The sequence below is a fragment of the Lytechinus variegatus genome, chromosome 5, assembly GCF_018143015.1.
Source record: "Lytechinus variegatus isolate NC3 chromosome 5, Lvar_3.0, whole genome shotgun sequence".
Lineage (NCBI taxonomy): Eukaryota > Metazoa > Echinodermata > Echinoidea > Temnopleuroida > Toxopneustidae > Lytechinus > Lytechinus variegatus.
In genome coordinates, this window is record NC_054744.1 from 21,128,448 (window position 1) to 21,152,233 (window position 23,786).

A 23,786-nucleotide genomic window follows, 5' to 3' on the forward strand; every position below is an offset into this window, starting at 1 on the left:
TTCATGAAAGACGTGTACAGGATGTGAAAGAGTGATGATTAGATACATTTTCCAAAATATACAAACTGTAGACAAAAGAAATATGTACATTTCCCATGCATCAGCATGTTTGCAGTAGTGAAAAACAAGGTGTTGCTACCTAGTACCATATATTTGTACAGAAAACACAATACTTGCACCATAATGTGAATATATTCGTTATATATTTACATGGCTAATACTTCATTCAAATATTTACGGAAACTAACCAGCAGTCACATAGAGTTTGGTAAATGGGAAAACAATTTTTGGCATCTATTATGCAAACCTAAATGTAATGCATATAACTGTAATTGTTTATTGATTTTAATTCCAAAAATTTAATGGAGTAGTAACTATTACATATACATGATTACATGATATATTTCCGAGCCCAGCTCAAAACTAGATACCTAGATCCATCTTATAACAACAAAAGAGTTTGTTTCCTACCAACTGCCAGGAGAAATTAAAATGTAAATTCTTTGTATTTGCTAAAATCTAAATTTTAGATTTAAGATCTAAAACTGAATACATTATTGAAACTGTCATAAAAGCACACAATTGTAGAATAGATTTTTTTTGTGTTAATTCATTAAAGGGGGTGTTCACCCTGAAGATGAGTTGGTTTCAATAAAAACAGAAACAAAGAAAAATATTTGAAGTTTTGAGGATAATTCTTATAACATTTTCCTTTTTTATATTTGTGATTTTCCAATGCGAGCAGCTTCCCCATACATAAATTCTATAAATTCAATTTTATTAATGGAATATGATGACTTCCATTTTTTTTTTCTCATAGAAGGGATTTGATATGATTTGTCTGATGATATATCAATTAAAAAAATATCACTTTCTAGTTTTTGAAAAAATGGAAATGTGATTCAAGATTTATCAAAGACATGTGATGGCAGCTTAAAAGCTGAAATGACAGCTGTTTTACAATTTAAAAAAAACTCAATAAATTTACAGAAATTACCATACAAATTCAAAATATTATATTCTCAAGCTAATAGTAGTAATATAAGATAATATAAGATAATTTGAAAATCTATGAGATGCATATTAACTAAGGATTTGAAAGACTGTCTGAGAAGGTTGAACAGAACTTAGACAAGAAAGTATAATGATGCCAAATGTAAATAAAAAAAAAACAATGAATAAACAAAATATTGTTTTAACCCGTCTATTAGAACATTAGCGTTGTAAAACTTGGAAAAGGTGACAGTTAACTGGCTAGTTTGAGAGCAACTTACATGACTTTGGGGATTTCTTAAATTAAACTTTGACAAATCATAAATCTCTTATTCTTTGATGGATAATCAAACCTTCATGAATATGGGTCTCTATTTATTTTGCTTTCATTAAAACCAACCTACTTCAGGGCAGCTAGACTTCCCCTTTAATTACCAAATCTTATCAGGGGGGAAAAAAGGTTTTAAAATGAATGGAATAAAAAATTTACCGAACAAAAGAAATTATCCAAAGCTTCTATGGATGAATTTCAAAAGAATAAAAAATATTCTCCCTCTATCATAATCTTTACTGACCCTTACAAATAATATAAGTTATATTGCATATAAATGATGCCCTTATAATCATCAGAAATAGAATGCATACTGTAATTTCATTAAATGCTTTTCTTTTAAGATGAAAAAAGATATCACTTCTTCATCTGCTTTGTCTTATTACATTAATTTGAGTTAATATCTGATATATAATTTACATGATTTACGGATCTTGGGCCCCTTTCATAAAGGACTTGCAACTGTTGTAAATTTACCATAATGGCAACTACCATGGTAACAGGGCTCAGCAGCCAATCATAATCAAGGTTTCCATGGTAGCTGCCTTAATGACAAACTCCTTTATGAAACAGGCCCCAGGTTGTATATAACATAGAGGATATAAATTCAAATACATATGCAAATGACTGAAATCCCATCACCTAATACAAAAGCATATAAATAGGAGTACAAATTATGTTTTAGCACCTACAAAATGTAAGCATACCTAGAGCTGAGCACAAACATTGTGTGTAAATAGGCTACAAACTGAAAGGCCATAGATCCTGTAAAAAAAGGGGGGGGGGTAACACATAAACTTAGATAGGATGTACAAAAGACAAGAATGTGTGTAATAGCACTTAATAACATAATGGCATTCAGGCATTTCTTCCATCTTTGTGTATTTCACAATTGCTAGCATTAAAAAAATAAACTAAAAAAAAAACAAAAGCACACTATGAGGTATTCATTTGAACATTCAGGACAGCGGTTTTAATCTCTAATAATACTAGCTACTGCTGTTTCTCCCTGAAAATACAGCAGAATAGGATAAAGTATTCAATTCAGATGAATCACTTTGTAACTTTGGTTATCTTTCCTTGCAAGACTGAACAAATGAAAGCTTGGAGTAATTCATCATGCATTGCATTTCAAAGTCATTTCTTTTTTATTTTCCTCGGGCCATACCAGCTCAGAGCAAGAACCTGCCCCTCTTATCGCTCTGTAAACTTGTCATGCTACCAGATGGTGAGGTGGTGTGTGAGTTGTTGTTGCTATTCATCCCCGGGAGAGGGGGAGGGGGTGGAGCTCCCGGAATGGGGGGTGGAGGAGGGGGAGCAGGAACTCCACCTGGGACCTTGGGTGGTAGCGTAGAGTTGCCTGGAAGTTTAGGTGGTGGAGAGCGGCCTCCAGGAAGTTTGGGGGATGGAGCATGGTTACCAGGAACCTTTGGCGGTGGAGGAGGGCCACCGGGCACCTGTGGGGGTTGGGGAGGGGGAGCTGCAGGAAACGAATCCCCAGAGATACCACTGAACTGATGCTTGTTTGGTGGCGGGGGCGGAAGTTCATCTTCTGTTGGGATACGTGTAGGTTTCTCTTCCATTGGAGGAGGTGGAGGGGGTGGAGGAGGGGCACCTAGCGATGGAGGTCGGGGAATGGTATCCATATCAACACTTGCTGACACGGTATCAATATGTCCATTAGCGCGCCCATTCATTGATGACCTGCTGTTGAAGTCATTGTATCCTTTAGCATTGAATGATGTTACAGGTACTTCTGCATACAGGACGGCTGGATCGCTTGGAATCTCGATCAATCTGTTATCATTGGGGATGTTACCATTGTTCCGATGGCCATTCATAGGTAGGGTCGACCCGTTTCGCGACAATGTATTGGTGTAATGCATCTCATTGGGATGCTCGTCTTCAAATGCTCTGTTGAGGTAGGTGAGGTGATCCGTAGCATCTTTGCCCTTTCTTGGTGTCTCACTGTTGCTACGGCAACAACAGATGATGATCGTGATGAGTAGGAGAAGGATGAATGCCCCGGCTAGACCACACCCGATGTAGACAAGGATCCATTGTGTTGATGTCAATTCGAAACCTGAAGGATCGTAACCTGTAAGGAACGAGAACATATAAGTCTCAATAGAGCAAAGGGCAGTACATGAAACAATAGTTTTTAAAGAGTGCAAGTACTAATTGATATTGAATGTGCAGAGGTATAGCAACATTTTAATTTGTCAATCACCATACATTACAATTAGTGAGCTCTATCAGCTCACACTATGAATAGCAGAATTATGAATTACATCATAAATGACAGGCCTCATGATAAGTAAGACACTGGTCCCAACAATACTTTGACCAAAATATTTTTGGGTATAGGAAATTCCCTGCAGCTACCAGTAGTTCTTATGAATAGAAGGCATTACAACTTGCAAATACCTGTCCCTGAACTACAGGCATCCCCCCCTTCTTGTCCCTCTCCTCTATGCAGAAGTGGGATTAATGTACTACAGATTTACTAATGGTTAAAGGTGGATACTTACAGTCAGCTAACAAAGATCCTGTAGCATCTGTAATTGAATCTCCAGGACAGGTGTTACAGGAGATCTGTCTAGTTTGATCCTGATAGGTTCCACTGGAACAAAAGATGCAGACATTGTCCCTCTCATCGTAGTAGGTTCCTGGTTGACATGGTACTGTGGAAGAGAGTCAAAGATAAAAGTTTTTGAAACCACTTTGTCTTATAAGTAGCTTACAGACATCAATTGTCCCAAAAGAGTTGTTTTGGGGAAATTATAGTCAAATAAGCTGTCAAATCATGTTATAGTCATATCAGAATTTTCAGAGTATTTCTATTTTCAGATTTCATTTCGAACAATATAATATTGATTTTTAGTTTTTGATTTTTTTCTGATATTGAATGGAAATTGAACTATATGTCCCTTGATTGTTTTCATTCACAAAAAATATTTTCAAAGCCTTGTAACATAATAATATTGTATCATAAGGTTTATTTTCAATAATTACCAATTGAGTGGTTGGTTTTCTCAAACATTGTCTTATGATAATCAATCTTAAGTTATCTGTTGAAAAGTTGTTTGAAAACAATCTGTACAAAGTATAAAGCAAGTCAAGCTACTATTGTCAAGCAAGTATAGCAGAGCCTGTTTTGTAAAACATGACTTAAAATGAATGTGTAGTTTTCCAATTAGTTTTACATTACTTTATGGTATACCTAATTGTTTAAAAAATGCATATGGTTCTAAATCTGATACAAAAAGAGCACAAATAGTTTGTTTTTACATGAATTATGTAAACACTCACCACATCCTGAACTTGAAGACACCATACCACTGCCACACGACCACTGGAATGCCTGTGGAACTCTTGTTCCTGACTGAACATTGTTGACAACATCACCACCAACCGTCAGCTCAAATCCTTCGTTATTTGCGACATCCACGACACCATCCACCAACTGGTCGATATCTTCCTCTATTGCCCCCTGATCTGAGTTGCTATTTACCGGGGAATGTACATCAATATCTACCATCAGGACGCTATTGTCTCTTCTGAACCGTGAAAGGATGATATCGCTGCGTCTCCTGCGCTTTGCTGTGTTTGTAGTACATCCTGTGTCGACACTGCCTTCCCTGCAAGCCGATGCTGACCCTAGGTTGCAGAGGTTGTACGTGTTAAGCGTGTTGGTGATGTTGGTTGCAATTGAGGATTTGAAGTTTGGGGTTTGTTGGGGACAGATGACTGACTGGAGGGGGAAGGATATACTGGTTGTCTTGGTGAGTCCATTCCCAGTTTCGGCTCCTGGAGATGATAAATCAAATACAAAGTGCTTGTTAATAAATCTAATTTTACAGCTGTTCATGTGATAAACCAGAGAGGGTTTGACCAGAGATTAGAGATGATTAAATCAGAACTGATTTCATCATTTATTAATTGAATTACTTAGTCCTCAAAAGAGCAAGCTATCAATAATAAAAAAAAATAATAAAAGTACATTTCCTTGATCTAGGCATGTTATGAGGTAAAGAGCCAGAAGCAGGATGATGATAGATGCATGTATTCATTTGGTAAATAACAATAGACCAGTTCGTAGTTACTTTATGGACAATTTTGGTCAAATGACCTTTCATTTCAAATGACCTTTCATTTCTTTCATTATGATAGGCAGATTTCAAAGCAAGATATTACGTAAGCTTGCCTTACATAGCAGGATGAAGAAATTGAATAGACCAGGTGACTGGAATAGCACACCAATGAACACTTTATGAAGGTATTTGTTGCATTCATACTTTAAATGCATATCATAGCATGTTGCACAATGTACTTGGTAAACTGAAATACCAGTCGTTCGTGGACGCATTGTTGTCTTTTGTGGATGTAGATGAAAACCACTATTCAAAAGAATACATGAATAATCAAGACATCAAAAATGGTGCTTATCTCATTAGATTTTAAACCACCAAGTCACTTTCGTACAAATGACCTTCCTCTGATCATGCGCAGAAAGGAACTACTAACTGGCTTATTAGGATCGGATTTTAATGATTATTGATTTACCACAATACATGAAAGTAAGACGCTATTATTCATTTAATGGGAGATATGACTTCTATAAGGAAGCAGAGAAGAGATCATAATAGATACTGGACAATGTATCTTGCACCTTTCTGGGTGGAATCTCAAGAATGGTGTAGGTCCAAGAAGGGGGAGAACAAAGCCTGTATATAGGAAAAGCAGCACAAATACCTCGAGACAAAAACTGAGAGCTCATGAGGTGGGTCAAAAACGGAAGTAAGACAAAATATAAAATGACTTACTTGCACAAGTACTTGAAGGTGAAGGGTCCCAGAAAGCACCCCTGCTGTCAGCTATACAATTATACCTGACATCATTAGATACTGTCTTCAGGAACCCTGGATTGCACTCGATCTGGCATTCTCGTCCACTGGCATCATTATCACAGGATACTATGGCATTCTCTATGGCTGGGAATGGGTCACAGTCAAAGTCTGGAATTAAGAAGACATTGAAAGATAATGAGGATATGTTATGATGACAAGAAGTGTATATCTTAGGCGTCTATTTAGGGTTAAAGGTGCATAATTTGCAAATCAGGTGTGGAACTTGTCAAGCAAAATGAAGACGTTCATTACTTGAATTTGTGTTGAGATGCACAAGAAATACTTTGGTTTGACTTTTCTGTTATTTACTTTTTGTTTTGATATTAGTTTCCTACCTCTCTGGTATACTGTAACTCTAAACAAGCACTCCTTGTAGTTGGATGAGGAGTCTGTTGCCCTTGCAATAACAGACACTGTTTCTCCTGTAGCATCAAAGAGTGACCCTCGAGGAGGTAGATAAGTCACTTCAGGTGAAGGGTCAGCGTTGTCATCTACCTCAGCATCTGGCCAAGTGATCTGTCGACTTGAGGATGTACTGATCTCTATGATGTCCTGCGGGCAGGTGATCACTGGTTTCTGATTGTCTGAAATAGAAGAAAATTGTATTTTCTTAACCTTTATATGACCTGTGATTATCCATTGTCTTACTTTTAAATAAGGTTCAGATACAATGGAAAGTAGTCCTTAATAGAAAGGATCTATTGGCCAATTATCGCAGAGTAGTGGTACTTTAAGTTTTAGGACTTAAACTTGGAGCTAAATTGATCTTGCGCTGCTCATTGGTTGCTGGGCACATGATTGACCAAAGTGAATTTTGGAGGATTTTTTATTTCTGGGGTTCATGTTGCCTTGCATTACATAATCAACTTTATAAACAATGTGGAGTATTATGCAAAGAAGAAACCCCAATGTCGCAAAGCTTTTTACCTTGTAGCCTGATCACAAAGCTGCAGTTCCTGTTGCCATTCTGATCATCCACAGCCTGGGCCACCACCACCTGTCCTTCGGCATACTCCTCAGAGAACTCCAAGCTGGTGATGGTGTTCAGGTCCGGTCCAATGATGAAGACCACTTCCAGGTCATCCTGGTTGAAGTTTGTGGCAGTAATGGGATCCATATCAAGTGTTGCTACGTTGGTTCCTTCATCCAAGTCATAGGTCAATGTCTCGCCTTCTGGGCAGTTGATGAAGAATGGTCGACCATCTAATGGGAGGCAACAATATAAAGGAGAGATTGAAATATGTAATCTACAATGTAGTTGTGCAAGATATTTTCCATTATATGTCTCCTATACTTTGTATTGTCCACTAGAAACTGGTCTCTTCTTTTATCTCTGGAAACTTACTGCCAACCCACAATCACCCAAAAGAGGCCCTGAATCGATAAATCATAACGTGATAATAAGGGAGGTAATATATAGCTTGTGTGTCTCTGAGGGATCTAACTTTAGAATCAAGAATTTATGTGTCCAGTCCTACCTTGTTCACAACGAGGTCCACTGAATCCAGGCATACATTCACAGGTACCAGACATGCAGCTTCCTCCATTCAAACAGCTTGGAAGACATTCTTCAGAAGCTGTAGAAATGAGATTGAAACTTATTTTCATAAGAATACTAAATTACATCTTACAACATATGGGAGTGAGGACATTGCATCTATGTAGTCACACCATCACTTATAATTCTTTCACTATAAATGGGTAAAACAAATTGAAAACAAAGCAACACATTGATAAAACATTGGATGTAGTATAACTCAGAAATTTCTTTCCAAAATGAAGTGAGGAGGGAGAGAACAAAAGAAAAAACAGAAATAAAAGGAGAGATTATTTCTATGCAAAAAGTAAAATTTTCAGTGCTACATGTACCTCATTACACAAATAATTTAGGATGAGGAATGTATAGGAAAAGAAAGAGACAAATGGACAAAAGAGAGAAAGAGAGAGAAACACCAGATGAGAACAGAAATTAAAAAAATATTGGAAAAACCCTGATGGAATGAAAGATGAGAATTTATTCTCACTTTGTGTAGTGGAGTCCACTGGTTGTGGGGTTGTAGTAGACTGTGGTGGTGTTGTAGGTGGTGGCTGAGTTGTAGGTGGAGGCGGAATCTCGCACGTGAGGCCTGTGTATCCATTATAACAGTTGCATCTGAAACCCATGATGTCACCACGTCTGTTACAAGATCCTCCATTCATACAAGGAGCAGATTGGCATGGGTCTATTTCTAAAACAGATATTGATGGTGGTGGCATAATAGTTTGAACAGTCAAAATACATAACAAAATTTGGAAGGGAAGATTTCTATCATGGCAATCACAAAAAATCCACATTAATTGTTAGTAAGGCTGGACTACAATTTGCACTACAAGTCAATAATTGTTTTGAGATTGTTTGAATGAAATAGAAACACTGAAAGTGTCATATTAAGATCTGCAAAAACTTTATTATCTCATTTTTTTTCCAGAAAAGCAAATGAGATTTTTAGCAAAATAAAGTTAATGTCAATTTGATTCAACTCTTCTTTCAACGATCTGGTCTGTTTTTATTTCTATTGAGTTGATAAACAAAAACATCTAATAGTACGAGATAAACAAAACAAGAAGATTCAAGGAAAGAAATTTATGTTATTAAGATTTAGTTACTAATAAATGAGTTTTAAAATTTGTAAGGAGAAGGGGAAGATAAAGAAAAGGGGAATATAGTTGAGCAAAATTGAAGGGGGGGAGTATGGATTGATAGCTCACCTGTTTCGCAGTTGGTACCAGAGTACATGGGAGGACACGAGCACTGGTAATCCTGGCCATAGATCCCTGAACTGGTACACTGACCATTGTTTTGACATGGAAAGGAGGCACAGCCAACTGAAGATAATAAATAAAACAAAGAGGATAGGGTTAGTATGAGGTACATGTATATAACATTTTTTTTAATCTGATCTTGGCTTTGGTAAATATCTTCACCATGGTTATCAGTTTATGATATGTTATTATTTTGGAAAAATGGTACAAAGTTAAACGTTCTCCAAGTTACTCTATCATTAATGAAGTGAATCCCCTGGAGGAAAGTGATAACAATCATCCTGAATTCGGAATGTTGTTATTCCATTTTCTTAAACATTTCCAGCATAATTGAGCTCATGATATTGAACCTATCAAATTTTATTTGCATGTTTGAAAAAAAAATAATACAAAAGTCAACAAGAAACATGCCTCATTTATATGTTTTACATAATTCTAAATATCAATTACTTAAAAACAACTACATGTAATTGTTTCAAGTTGTTATTAAATGACAATTTGTGTGAATCCTTTGGTTTTAATTACCTGGAAATTCCTGTTGGTTTGATAACTGATATGAAAAACTGCGTTGGTTGTTATTGTTTAGAACTTACACGATTCCCCCTGTAAGGGATTCACAGAAGAATATAATTGCCAATTTTTCTGCTAAAATCACCCTTTTTTTTTACTTTGACAAAGTCCATGCGGTAGCTGTATATCTCTATCTTCCATTACCTTCATACTGGCACTGTGGTCCGGTGTATATGGTCTGACATTCACATTGGTATGAAAATGGTCCAGTTTTGGTACAAACGCCACCATTTTCGCAAGGTTGTGATCGACACGGATCTGATAAAGAAAACAGTTTTTTAAAAAACATACATATTTGAATATCTTAAGGATTTTTACATTCACTTACAAATAAAGCAAAGCACCTCATTTTCAATAAAATGTTTCAAATCATTTGTGAAAATTAGTTTACATTTGTTTGTTTTTCCCCAACGTAAAGCAGAAAACTGTGTATACATGTAAAACAATGTGAAAGGTGATCATTAGTTATTCAATTAACTTTTAAATCAATTATTATCTGGGCCCAAGCAGAACTATTTGATCTGCGAAAATTGTGCCATACAAGCAGAAAAGAGTACCATTTAGTATTCATGAGTTATAAATCAAATGAAAAGAAGTGTGATAATGAACTTATTAGAATACATTAAGACAAGCATTTCCTAAAATTTGAAAATGTTTCAAGTTACATAGCCTTACCGCCAAATAGAAAATTTAGGCCATGCTAAATCGGATGTTAAAAAAAGTAGGATATTGTCGAAAATTCACTGGTATTTATGATTTCGATCTATTCGTTTTGGTTAAGAACCAATTGATTTTCAAATACTCAAAGGAATTTCGAGAGAAGTGTTCCCCAGGGATTCCTACTCTGACCCTGTATCTTTATTTACCTGGCTCTATTTCACACCTAGTACCAGTATATCCACCCGAGCAGAAACACTGAACATCGTCAGCAGAGTTAAGATGACATATCCCGCCATTTTGACATGGGCTAGAGTAACATGGGTGAACTGTTTAGGATGGGTTTAATGAAGGGGTGAAAATGGGTATAGGTGGGGTGCAGAGTGGTATGGAAAGATAGTGGAAGGAGAATGTGGTTAATGAACACGGGTATAACAGGTGCAATGGAGAAAAGTACATGAATATAAAGTAAATCATAAAGAAAGTGGATAATTAAGTAGAACAATTACCATTACTGCACCGAGTAATATGCACATGTATCATGTGTATGTTAGTCTTCAACGTACAGTAAATATAATACACTCCTGCATTTGATAACATATAAATACAAATATGTTAGAGTACTGTTGGTGATTTTCGCTCACAAATACGCGAGAATGTGGAGCTTCTAATAATAGAGAACTTTTGAAATGAAATAAAATAATCAACATTTTTAGTGCCGATCGACCCTCATTTTCTAAAGTTTACTTTGAATTACACAAGAACATTATAAACATTAGTACTTTCCCTATGAAATTAAAACAGAGACAAGTAGATTTACGAATGTCCAACATTATAAGGGATCGGATGTGGAATAGCCCATTAGTGAATATCACTGAAAAGGGGTTTAATGAAAATCACAAATTATTATAAAAAAAAAATCTCGAAAAAAAAGTTTTACCTGAAAAAGAACCACCTGCGTATAATAATGAATATTGGTTCAAACCCATATACTTCGATAATCTTATTTAAGGAGTTTAAACCTTTTTTATGTTTATATGATTCAGTGGGAAAAGAATACTTAGATATGCCGTCATATTTTTAATACTCTTCTTCCCTTTTCTTCCTCTTTTCTTTCGTTTTCTTTAATTTGTTCACTTCTTGAAATATCAAAGGGGCGTGCCCTCTCCCCGTGGCGCCGCCCCTGAAAAGGGGGATTATAAAAAGCAATCATGAGCATTCAAACATGTAAAACTTGGAAACCAAAGTTCTTAATAATAAAGTTTAAATTGTGACTGATAAATACCCTATTACCAAGATGAAATCGATCCTTATCATAATGACCCCACAGCAACCTTAACTATAAATGAACGCGAATTTAATTCATGTTTAAATTCAACAAAAAAGTAAAATATATCTTTGAGTATCGAATCACTCCGAACTGAAAAGAAGGTTTGCAGTTTACCAGCAAGAGTAAAAAAAAAACTTTTGAATATACTATCATTGTTATTGCAATATTGTTATTTTGCAATACGTAAATGATTTAAATTGTCTTTGACACTTGGAAGTGGAAAGGGTAACCTTTCCGCAATCATTAGCTTTTACTTACCAATTTCTGTAGTTGTTGGTAATGTTGTCGGAATGGCCGTGGTAGGAGGCATTGTGGTCATTTCATCACACGGTGCATCGTATGAAAATGTATCGTCCAAACACACACAAACGAAATTATTTCCATTCCCCGTATTACTGACATAGCAGTGCTTGTGTTGCGTTCCGCAGGTTGCGACCTTGTCTACGCATGGTGACAGTTCTTTTCGGAGGAAAATTAATAAAGGAATCTTTAAAATTGTTTCATCTCAAAGTCATTCACATTATCAATAATTTGAAGCTTTAAGTGGGCCTTGATTCGTTGTTTGGTTATGATAATTCAAAATACCCAGTTGAGCAATATATGCACAAGGAAACATAACTAAAATTAAATATAATATTTTACCCCAAATACTAGCAAAGAACCGTTTCATATTAATCTATTTCATCTCTTTTGCTTCGGGTCCCTGAAATAACTAAAAAGATCAACATCAAATATCGTACGCACTAGAAAAAAATAACATAGGCCTATTGCAGAATAATGAACCTTAAATGAGATCTTAGAATCTACTAAATACCTCTACCGATTATGCCGAATTTTAAGTGATGAGTAAAAGTTGAATACCTTAGCACTCCATATACGGATTCGGATTCTTAAACAGTTTAGAAAACCCATCAAAAAGGCGCTTACAACAATAACCGATGTTGATTAGAAATAGATTTTAAATTGTTGTTCCTCCTCAATTCGTGCTTAGAAAAGAACCTGGTGCTTTGTTTACCTGTGCAGTTTTTACCAGTGAAACCTGCCGGACAGCTGCAAAGGTAACCCTCTGTACCTGATCGGTAGCATGTACCCCCATTCTGGCAAGGTGATGGCAAACAAGCATCTGTAAAGAGATTAACAGAATATTTGTCTATTAGTGTTTTCATACATTTATCTTTTTGCTAGCGTACTTATTAATTTATTCATTAGGGTCTAATGTATTTATTTTGCTTCTTTATCTCCAAGGAGCGATTGGGCAGGAGCAGATGACCCTCTCAGTATATTGCGTTTCAACACGCATTAGTACACGAATATATGGCAACACACAACTGTGATCTTGAAGGTAAGCGTGTTTATGACGATTTTTCGTTGTTTATATTTGTAGGTTTTTGTGTGTTTGATGGACAGATTTTTTGTAATCCTCTTTTTCAGGGAGGATGCAATATGATATGTATACATTATCGTTTAAAAAGTGGTACTGACCTGTCAATACGCTTGACCTTATGAACGTCCAGTAAGTATTCAGATCCTGAACGAATGTCCCTCTGGAAAGTCACACAAAATGAAAACAGCATTGAAAAGTTATTATTCCATCAAGGTGGCCATGAATCTCTGTATTAATCATGTATGTTGCAGTTACAATACTGATAATCCAAGTATAGTTAAATACACTTACAAACTTTGAAAAGATTATTTAATCAAAAGATGCTTTTGCAACAGGTTACAGAAAAGGTAAATAATGAAAGCGGACGCTGATCGGAAATGAATAGAGCGAGTTGAAGAAGGGCAACTCATCTGATATGAGAATGGGCACTTATAACAAGGCAAAGTGACACTCGCAAACGATTCCTTCTAAGATGGAAGGGACACGTATGCTAAACATGTCTGTATTAAAGGCATCATTTTTTCTCGGGTAAAAAGGGGTACTTTAATGCTTCCAAAGTTGAGGCAGTGTGCCCCCCCCCCCCCTCCGATTGCCGCCCCCAGTTTTGGCATACTTGTAGGTTTACTCTCTTTCTTTTTGGCCTTTTAGCACTTTTTCCTTGCTGCCATTTCATGACGGTGTTGTCGAAGTCTAAACTTCGCATTACTTTTTAAAACTATCAATGCTAAATACCCTGCAGATAGTCGTATTTTCCATTCCTTAATCCTTTCAGAAACATTGACTTATAATATGCGGTTTTACTTTGCTAGAAAACTTAGAAGGAAAATCAAAGGGTTTACTGGTATGTTTCACGGGGCATTGGGCATACTCGTCGAAGGACGAGAGAGTCAAGAGTACCATCTGTATACTAAATAAACTTATCAGCGTGAGGACCCCATTAAGAGTGAGAATTTCTAATTATCAGTTATAAAACTATTTTTTGGACAAGGAATGTACCTTTATTATCTAATTTCGTGTTTAAAATCAATAGTTGATTATCTTTTAAGGGGCACATGGGGGGAACCCATTTTGCCCTATCGAAATATTTTATTTTGGGGTGCGAATGCTCCCTCCCCCGACGCATACGCTGTTATTTCCTCATGCATACTTTTCTTCTGTACTTTATAAACTTTCAGATTTTTTTTTAGTCAAACCCAAAAATACATAAAGTACATGTAGGAAAGATATGTATGAACTGACCAAATGCTGGTTAGGAAAAAAAGCATTTAACATGAAAAGTTTTACTATAGACCGATTGTGTTGATCATGTTGATATAGTTTTACAATTATTGTTCCCTTTCTTGAAATTGGTCGTAAAGTCAAGCTTCTTGGAAATCCCATTGTTAATTATGTCAAATTTTATAGATGTCCACAAAGTCATGGCTTAATCATACTTTCGTGAAAACAAACCCTTTCATACTACATGCTCATTAATCTAGAAATGTCTTACACAAATTCAATGTTCTCGCCGTCGGCGTTTGAGGGTCCCGTCCAGACTGCGGTCACCAATGTCTTTGGGTTGCGGTCGATATGAGTGAGAGTGTTAGCAAAGGTACTGGAACAATCTATCCGCTGACCAACCGATGATGTATCGCTGAATATACCAACAGGTGTATGTGTGCCTACTACCCGGGCTTGAACCATGAATCCCTTGAATGGGGTCCCATTGGTGGACGTCAGGTTTACTGTTTGGATGAAAGAAGGGAGACATTAAATGAATATATTACAATGATCACAACGATCTATATTTATAAAAAAGTGACGATTAGTACAAAACTAAGAAATTAGGAACGGTGGCGTGTCAGGAAAAGCGGTCCCCGCTGCAAGCGCAAAACTTGTCCCCTTTCCAAAGTTTGCAAAAAGCGGGAAAAGCGCTGAAACTGTCAGCCCTACCAACTTCCTTTAATTAAACTTGCACAATTTTCTCTCGACCCCACCCCATCATTTCCTTCATCACTTTCCTCCCCATTATTATTTTTTTTTGCATCCCCTTCATGTAAGAATGGCTGTCAGGGTTTGTCCCTCCTATGCCACTGCACGGGAGAGAGACACGAGGCAGAAACCTCTTTTTCAACTTAATTGCCGTAGACTTTAAATACTTTTTTTAGGTGTCTACCTTTTTTTTTTTACTTTATATTGTAATCCATGTAATATCCTTTGCTTATCATGTATGTATCATTATGAAATATGATTTTTATTTTTATTTGTTTATCATGTATGGTGTATATGCATATGAAAACACGAGTGGAAAATATTTATGCAAATCAAATATATATTCTTCGTTAATGCATGACCGCGTCCAGGACCATGTATAGTAGGCTTATATGGGAAAAATTATATAAACGTGTAAACCACAAACGGACATGTCTTCAAGTTAAAGTCCTGTGGTCATCATAAAATAGTCCACTTCTTTGAAGTTGACTGCGAAGATGGATTAATCACACATACCGCTTTGACCCGAGACGTACGATGAGCCATTATCTTGGAATGTCAATAGATATGAATTATGGATTTGTAACAAAAAGTGCAGGTAGTTGTCGTTAATAATTATGCGCTGCATACATGTAAATATTCAGTTGAAATACCACTGTGCGATGAGTAGTGAAATGTTGGCTCATTGCATTAATGAGTGTCTTATTTTATCTGTTTATTTCATTTCGGGGGTATATTGCTCTGGGGGACTGAAACAGTTCATTGAGCAAGAAAAAGTCAGTATATCAGGATTTTTTACCCATCATGAATGCGGATGATATGTAATTTCGATGTACATGTAGGCCTATACAGGTAGGCAAAAAATAAAAATGAATAATAACCAAACATTAATTTAGTTAGGCCTATATTTTTGTATATTATGAATGCTGCCAAAGTGTAAATTTACCCTCTGATACCTAAGTAGGGCCTTCTAGCTTATACAATGCCAGACAGATGCCCCCTCCTCTCCCATATTTTCATGACCAAGATTGAAGAGATAAAAGGAAAGAGAGAAGGGTGAAATGTATTATTTCTAATATTGTGTCAAAATATATCACAAAATTTGATTTTTGTAACACGAATGGACATATGTTAAAAATATTTAATCGCTCGCAACTTTTTATAAATTTTGTCCGATACGCCATGCCACCCCCCCCCCCCTCGAACTTTTGGCTCATTACGCCACTGATAGCTTATAACTTTAAGAAATGGGTACCATTATACAAAAAATGGTTGATACACTGTATGTCACTTCATATTTGCATTGCATATTTGCATTTATGGAATAAAAGAGAACATAATGTCACATGAGCGATGTAAAAAAAATCAGCGAAAGAGCTGAGCAAACCACGTATTAAAAGTGGAGAATCATGAACGAGATTCAAATAACTTTGGAGGACGCAGTCTGCATCACCTCATTTTTCATATTGACTTGATTATTGAGAACTTTCGTGGAAATTGGAACATCGACTTAAAGACATTCGAGATGCAAATTGCAATCACGTGGATAGTCATACGTGTTTCTGTCCCTCCCTCACCACTGGCGTTAAGATGTGGGGAGGGAGGGGCTTTGGGGCCATCCCCCCGATCAAGAAAATAAAATGAAAAGAAAAGGTGGGTCACATGTAGACGTGTTTTCTGATTAACATGTCAATAATCTCTCATAAAATTAGATTTTCATTTCAAAACGGTCAATATCTTTGCTCACTCTGGGCATTTTACAATGATTTTTATGCCAAACGAGCCAAGCTTTGCCCCCTCATTGTTTGTTTTGTTTTTTGCTCATTACGCTGCTGGTCACATTTATATTTGTTTGTTTATTTATTTATTTACTATACTATTACTTCTTGGTGTACCACTGCATGGTGAAGCTATACAATGCTACTTTTAAGGGAGGTCTTGGCCCCGCCGACAGTCCTGGGCGAAGCAATAAAACGTACCATAATGAACGTCAAAATAACCAGTAGCAACGTAAATTCGAGGTACAAAATAAAATGTAACTGATGCGTGTTAAAATAAACCTGTACCAATTAAAATGTAAAACATGATTAAAATATACGGGTTGTATTTTAAGCATTCATTGCAGAAAACATAACAATTTATCAGAATGATAGTAATGAATGATCAAGGTGACTATAATGGTCGTGGTGGTAATTATAATGAAATTGTAATAATTATTAACAGTTTCACCATAGGGTCAGTGCCTGAAAGGCTGGGGCAAGACCGCCTCCTTACTTTTTACAAGTGATCTAAGATGAAGAAATGGTCAACTACTTTTCATTTCAACTTGCACCCCGTCATCAAAATATCCTGGTACAACACGTCGTCACCCCCCCCCCCCTTTAAAAAACTGACAATAACATACATGTAAAGTGATAATGAATAAAAAAAAATGATAATCAATAATAGCAATAAAGTAAAACAAAAGTTATTAGTATTGAATGTAAACAAAATAAACGAAATTTATAAATCAAAAATAGAATTAAGTGCCATGCGGTCTAATATTTTAGCAATAACATACATGTAGGCCAACAGCATTTCGTTGTTTTCGAACCTATTCATTATACGTGTAATCTTTACAGGTCAATGTTCAAGTGTAAGAAGATTATTTTTATGAATATAGATTATAAAACACAAAAAAATAAATATACTGTATATTCAACACCGGAAACAAAATGAAGAGCATTTCCGGTTGGGACTTAAAGAAATAAGATATTGACGATGAGTAAGAGTCACTTTCAGACATCATTTTATTCGTGAAAAGGATCACTTTTGTGAAGAAAAGAACATATTACTTTTCCGCTTCAGTAAATATTATCACAATCCTTTGTGCATGCACAAACCCATTTGCCTGTATACCCATTTACCCTTGTGCATTGGACAATAGACGCTTAGCTTTATTGAATTCAGATTCACACGCCTACCATAATGTGAATTCTTATCTGATGACGTAGATCATTTGGGAATGATAAATCACTGCTTCTTGAAATTATAAGGGTTGTGAAAATGTGAATACATATATTTAGGGAGGGTAAATTCCATTAGTCATCGTAAACCGTAAAGTGATTTGTTTATCCATATTACACTTTTATCGGCTCCAAAAAGAAAAAAAAATTGCACCATAAATCATTCCATGGAATTTACCTTAACAATTCATTTCGCTTTTGTTTGCACTATAATTCGCCCTTTGTTTATTATTATTATTCTCTTTCATTAACTGATGTATACATGTACGTCCCGGGGACGTATAGCCTATCCACCCTCTCTGTGACAACTCAATTTACTCTTCAGAATAGTTCAATTTTTTAAATGTAATTTGAGACTTATAAGAGTCTCCCAGTGTGTTCACATCATGTCCCGGTTTGATAATACTGTGCATTTAAATTGAACATTCTAATCACATTTCATAATCACGGATCTCGTTTGATGAATTAAGTACGCATCAGAAGTTAGCCGATGTGCAGGCCGCTTTTGACCTAATGGTATACCGAGGAATGGAAACGTGTTACCATGGTAACAATATCGCCCCATAAAGATGAAAGTGTAATTTCATCTCGAGTAGAAGCGCCATGTGCGATTAATGACATTGGCCTAAATAAATCACGTGAATTTGATTCGAACCTTTGATTGCTTGTACCCTATCCAATCATTCCAAATATTAATATCAGGTGGTCAGTATATATTATGCACAACGTAATAACTGAAGAAAGTGACATTTAAAAACTGGCATTTATATCGATTTAATGTTGCCAAAGTAATATCTGACCTCCAAATGCTGCGTAGCATTTTAACAGTAAGAATTTAATTATCCCACCAATCTATAAGTCGACCTACATGTATGTTGAAAACCCTTTATGGGGGGAGGGGCAAATAAAGAGCAAGGGGCGACCCCCCCCCCCCCCCACCATCTATGATGAACATCAAAAAGCAAACTTTAAATCGCGACTGTAAAATTCCTCTGAAGCCTATCACGCTTCTCCGGCCTCACATTAATTTGGTCATGTTTGTGTTCAACTGTTGGGAAATAACCATTTGCATAGGCCCGATTTGACCAACGACATGGATCTTTTGTGTACTCTTAAATCCACCATGACCATTTTCAGACAATAATGGAAGTGTTTGACTGCATGGTTTCGTCCTTCGTCCGCATTTTTAATCACCGTGTCAATTTAAACACAGCGGAAAAGCGTCAATAGAGGGGGAGGGGGTGGACACGTACACCTGTATGGCACATAATGTATCTTGGTCTTCAGGGAGGGGTGCGAATAATCGTTCGTGTATGGTTAGGAGCTACATTCTGAAACGTTATCAGATCTGACTTGTCTGATTAAATCTAACACTTCAGAGGGATACTGCGAGCGGCTAACTAATGAAGGTTATTGATTTCACAAGGACGCCATACATCTCACACAGTCGGCGCTCATTTTCATATTTGATCAATTTGAGCAACCAAGAATAGTCACGTCATTTAGTTCGATTGTCTTAATTGTCAGACATGAAATATAGGCCTAGTATAGAGTTTGTAACAACATCAGCACTGTCGTTATTTGGAGCATTCATTATTCATGAAAACCGAAATAATGCCTTCCTTATAATCATGTTAACAAGAAATTTGAAGGGGAAAAGAATACGTAATTTTCATGACCATAAAAATCTATATGAAGGACAATCAACCCACTGTCAGACATATATCCGCAATTTTGTTCATTTTGTAGTCAAAACTTTTGTATGAGTTATTTAAGCCATGGGTGAAGTGACAAACAGTATTATTAGTAAGTTTAATAGAATGAACCCGTTGTTGTATATATACCAGATAGATGACGTGATGGAATGAATGATTCTGAATCACCTATTTTGGACCCTGTACATGTTAGTGCCTCCCAGAAAAAAAACGATAAAAATTTACCCAAAAAAAATAATTTGTATGTACATTTATAGGTTTGTAATGTTTCTTATACTTTTTCGGAGGAATTTGTTCAAAGATTATTTTTATTCATCATCTCGGATAGCATGGTATGGCTAGGCTACATGTTTAGGAGTTTCATTGGATCGTTTGATTGATTGATTCAGTGTTGACCCGGGGAGCGTTTCATCAATATTTTCATCCGACAAGTTGTCAGATCTGACATCTTTACATGATTTTGATTGGCTGTGAGGCACTGTTCCTATGGTAACTGTCGGACAAAATGGGACTTGTCGGATAAAACGTCCTTTCATGAAACGCCCCCCCCCCCTTCGGTAGCAATTACAATGTAACTGTTATTAATCCCGACAGTATATTGTGGACATTATTTATAAGAATGGACCTAAACTTGTGACCTTTTTTTTTCATGTGCTGCAAATTGAGGAGGGCGCCTATTTAAATTTCCTTTAAAATACAATTCAATCATTTCATATCAATTCCTAGCAAACAGTTGCGAACTCTCTTTTGTAAACATTTCACACGCGTTAAACCGATATCAATGAACTGACTCAGGCAGTGAGTAAACATGAACTTAGCCCAAGGTTCACCTTATCTTTACGACAAATACAAGTAATGAATCTCCCTTATGAGTTTCTTATGATAAAAGAACATGTTTAGTAATGACCTACATGTATATAGACCAACCCTGTTCTTTATTCTCTGTCGTGTTTGATAACAGGCAAAGTCAGTCCAAAGCTGTGATAAATTCTTCCATTTTCTTTCTAAATTTATGTTCTTCTTCTTCTTTGATTTGGAACAAAATAATGAAAAACGCTTCCTTCCTTCGCTTATCGTTGTTATCATTGTTTACAAGTTAACATCCGGGTCTTACATGTAGCTGTGACATCACAAGTACTGAAGTTATGGAAATATGGATTGTAATACTGGTGCATTATAAGGCGCATCATCATACCAATCAAATTTAATGTTCCGAGATATCTAAAGGATTGAATATTGCCAAGAAAAGACAATGTATAAAATAACGGAAGCTTAGAGCAAAGAAGAAAAGGGAAAGGGAGAAGAGGGAAAAGAAAGTGAAAGTGAATTACTCTCAAAGCAGAGAGCAGAGGCATGCAATTTGAACAATGTCGGAGATCAGCTCTTAACATTTCAATAGAAGCACTTGAGAATGAAGTCTTGAAGATGATTTATAGAAAGGAAAGTTCGAGCTACTGTACTGAATGGAAATGACATTTTTCATTTTTATGGTCTTTTTAAGTACCACAGGGAAATATTTTTTAGAGCTAAGAAATGAATCATACACCCATGCATATGGTTTTTCATTTTGACAGAACAGAATGTCAGCCAAACTGTATAGCTGCAAGTATAGGCCTATATTATATGCATTAACCTGATCTGAGTGGTAAATTCATTTTCACAATGATAATGTGATGGGTAAGCATGCTTGAACTGAACAAAAAACTTTCCATTTTTATGCTGTTTCTTCCAAATATCAACACGGTGGATTGGTGTAATAGAACATCCACAGGGATGCACATGGCAAGCCACATTTTGCATGACTGATGTAGACAACAATGTCAAATATGCCGTAAATTTGCAGCACAGGTGCTTCGCAACTCACCTTGCATCGGCGTACTCGGTCCGTAATTCCGAAACTGAGGGGTAATAAGAAAAGGACTGGGAGAAGTTTGAGGGGTGGATCCATGTCCCGGTGTCAGAGATGTACATGTCGTCGTAGGTGCTCCTGTAGGATATGAGGAGGTTGATTTGACAGAAAAGGCAAGACAGAGAAAGGCCACGATGATGTTCATCAAAGGTGATGTATAGTTGAGATGTTCCATCGTGCCGTCAATAAATGCATATAAGAACCGATATTCCTTTTAAAAACGTGCCTCCACCAAAAAACGGTTCTTACTCCTCGACGGCACGGTGAGAAATGAAGGAGCGAAAAGGAATTCGTGTGTGTATTTCGAGCGAGTGTGTGTACACAGGGCGATGCGACGGTATTGGTTTCTACGTAGAGTTAGGTGTGGTTCGCCGATGACTAATGCTCTGCATAATAACAACAAGTGTCTCCCATAAAATTGGCGTTTTTACCGTTGGCGTTAAGAAGTCAAAGCTAACCAATATCCTTCTTTCTGATGCACTTCAATCCATCATCTGTTCCATGTGTAAAAATCTCGACTTAAAACATTCATATTCATCCCCGAATTCCGAAAACTGTATTTGTTTCCAGGTTGTGTTGTTACATCAACGTTTTTTTTTCTAGACCTTCGAAGTCTTTGGGATGCATAAAAGGAAACGGTTTCGAATGAATACCCATCGTGTTGGGACAGTCAACCGTCATACTGCGCTCCTATTGTATTTGATCGTCGATGAATAACAATAGCTTGAACAGTCCAACTTTCGGTTCTTCTGCAAGATGTAACGCCCCGCCTATGTGAATACCAAGATTAAAGGCGCATATCGTAGGCTGGTTCGGGTCATAGCCAACCATTTCTCGCTTCCTCTAATTTCTCTCGTTACAAATGACGTCATCTTTTTTAACAATGGAAGCAGATTACCATTATCCAACACAGCAAGAGAGAGGAAGGGTTTACGGGGAGGGCTTTTTCGGAAAAGAGGAAATTAATCGATCATCATTTAGTCAATAAGCCTAACTTGAAAATTTAGTGAAGTTTATCGAAGATGCATGGGAATAGAATACCAGTGTCCCAACCTTTTCCATTTTCAAGGAGAGTAATCCATTTTCCATTTCATCTTCTTCTTGTGATTATTTTTTTGTGGAGTGGTGAAAAATGATTGATAAGCAAACGAGGCTTTAGATCAAAGATCAATTTGGTAAATGATTGCAGGAGCACAGTGACCTCGAGGTTAAAAACAGGTTTACGTTAATCGGATTTTGTGCGTATGTGTGTGTGAAGGTCGCAGGCATTGATTAAAGCAGTATAATTTGGGCTTGCTTTGTAAAACATTTTTAAAATCACACAGAATTCATGTTACGTGTGACAATACTATAATAGTTGTTGTTATTGTTGGATGAATATATTGACGATGCCTACCGAATGTTACGCCTTACGTCCACGGGGTCGAAGCAACATTGTGCCTGCATGAGATTTACCCTGAAATCATTCCAGCAATATTTTATGGAGTATTGTCACTTAGAACTTTGGTCACCTAACTATGATCACAACTTCATCTGCAAGAGGAAAGATAACCACACATTGTCTATATGCCGGCAAAATATCAATTTAGACTCTGTCAATATAGACATTTTATATCGAGATGTACGTGGGTGAAAGAACCTCAATAGATTTTGTACTTAAAAAAAACATATGTCATTACCTGTGAAAAGTAAATTGAAAATGTTGACGACCCTTTTCTAAATTTTAAGATTTTAAGGCTTCGTTATGTTATAGGCATTTTCTTCCTTTGGTTCACAAGTAGTAGAATACTAGACCCAATTAAGTATTTTTATTTAAAAAAAACGTTGGAAAGAAAGGCTTTTTATTTCAAGATAGGTCTAGTTTTTCTCATTTACTATGTACATGTGAAATTATAGCAATAATGGCAAATTTTTACATAGCGCTTTTTCTAGTCTCAAAGAGCTTTACAGCATATTATTACCCCGGTCATTGGTCAATTTTTACATAGCGCTTTTTCTAGTCTCAAAGCGCTTTACAGCATATTATTACCCCGGTCATTGGATTCATTTCAATCCCGCACGAAAAGTGCACAATTTCCACTCCCTTTGGAACATTCCTTGCATTCATTGCAGCCATATTATGGCGCTGACAAATTCAAACATACAATATCTTTCGCATCCTACCGGGTACCCATGTACCCATTTAGCACCTGGGTAGAGAGTGGCAAAG

At 36.4% G+C, this 23,786-nt stretch overlaps 1 protein-coding gene across 2 annotated transcripts; it reads right to left on the reverse strand.

Moving 5' to 3' along the window:
- Positions 1–2,092: 2,092 nt before the first annotated feature.
- Positions 2,093–22,286, reverse strand: LOC121415706. 2 transcript variants are annotated; one of them, XM_041609016.1, is made up of 16 exons: positions 21,533–22,286; positions 14,467–14,701; positions 13,076–13,137; positions 12,609–12,716; positions 11,852–12,052; positions 10,473–10,592; positions 9,751–9,864; positions 8,983–9,099; positions 8,259–8,462; positions 7,713–7,811; positions 7,162–7,437; positions 6,570–6,818; positions 6,151–6,342; positions 4,637–5,134; positions 3,856–4,008; positions 2,093–3,422 (listed from the first exon to the last, which is right to left on the reverse strand). In XM_041609016.1, the coding sequence occupies exons 1-16, from the start codon at positions 21,750–21,752 to the stop codon at positions 2,497–2,499; spliced, it is 3,774 nt and encodes a 1,257-aa protein (XP_041464950.1). In that variant the 5' UTR covers positions 21,753–22,286; the 3' UTR covers positions 2,093–2,496. The 2 variants fall into 2 exon arrangements, with proteins under 2 accessions (XP_041464950.1, XP_041464951.1); XM_041609017.1 differs by lacking the exon at positions 10,473–10,592 and having other exon boundaries at positions 21,533–22,283.
- Positions 22,287–23,786: the final 1,500 nt, after the last annotated feature.

What these genes read in the sequence shown, in the direction of transcription:
- LOC121415706 (XM_041609016.1), bottom strand. Translation starts at nt 21,752, where the DNA reads ATGGAACATCTCAACTATACATCACCTTTGATGAACATCATCGTGGCC. An exon ending in ACCGAGTACGCCGATGCAAG is followed by an intron (nt 14,702 to 21,532) that starts GTGAGTTGCGAA and finishes TCATCCAAACAG; the next exon opens with TAAACCTGACGTCCACCAAT. An exon ending in CACTGGTAAAAACTGCACAG is followed by an intron (nt 12,053 to 12,608) that starts GTAAACAAAGCA and finishes TCCTCCGAAAAG; the next exon opens with AACTGTCACCATGCGTAGAC.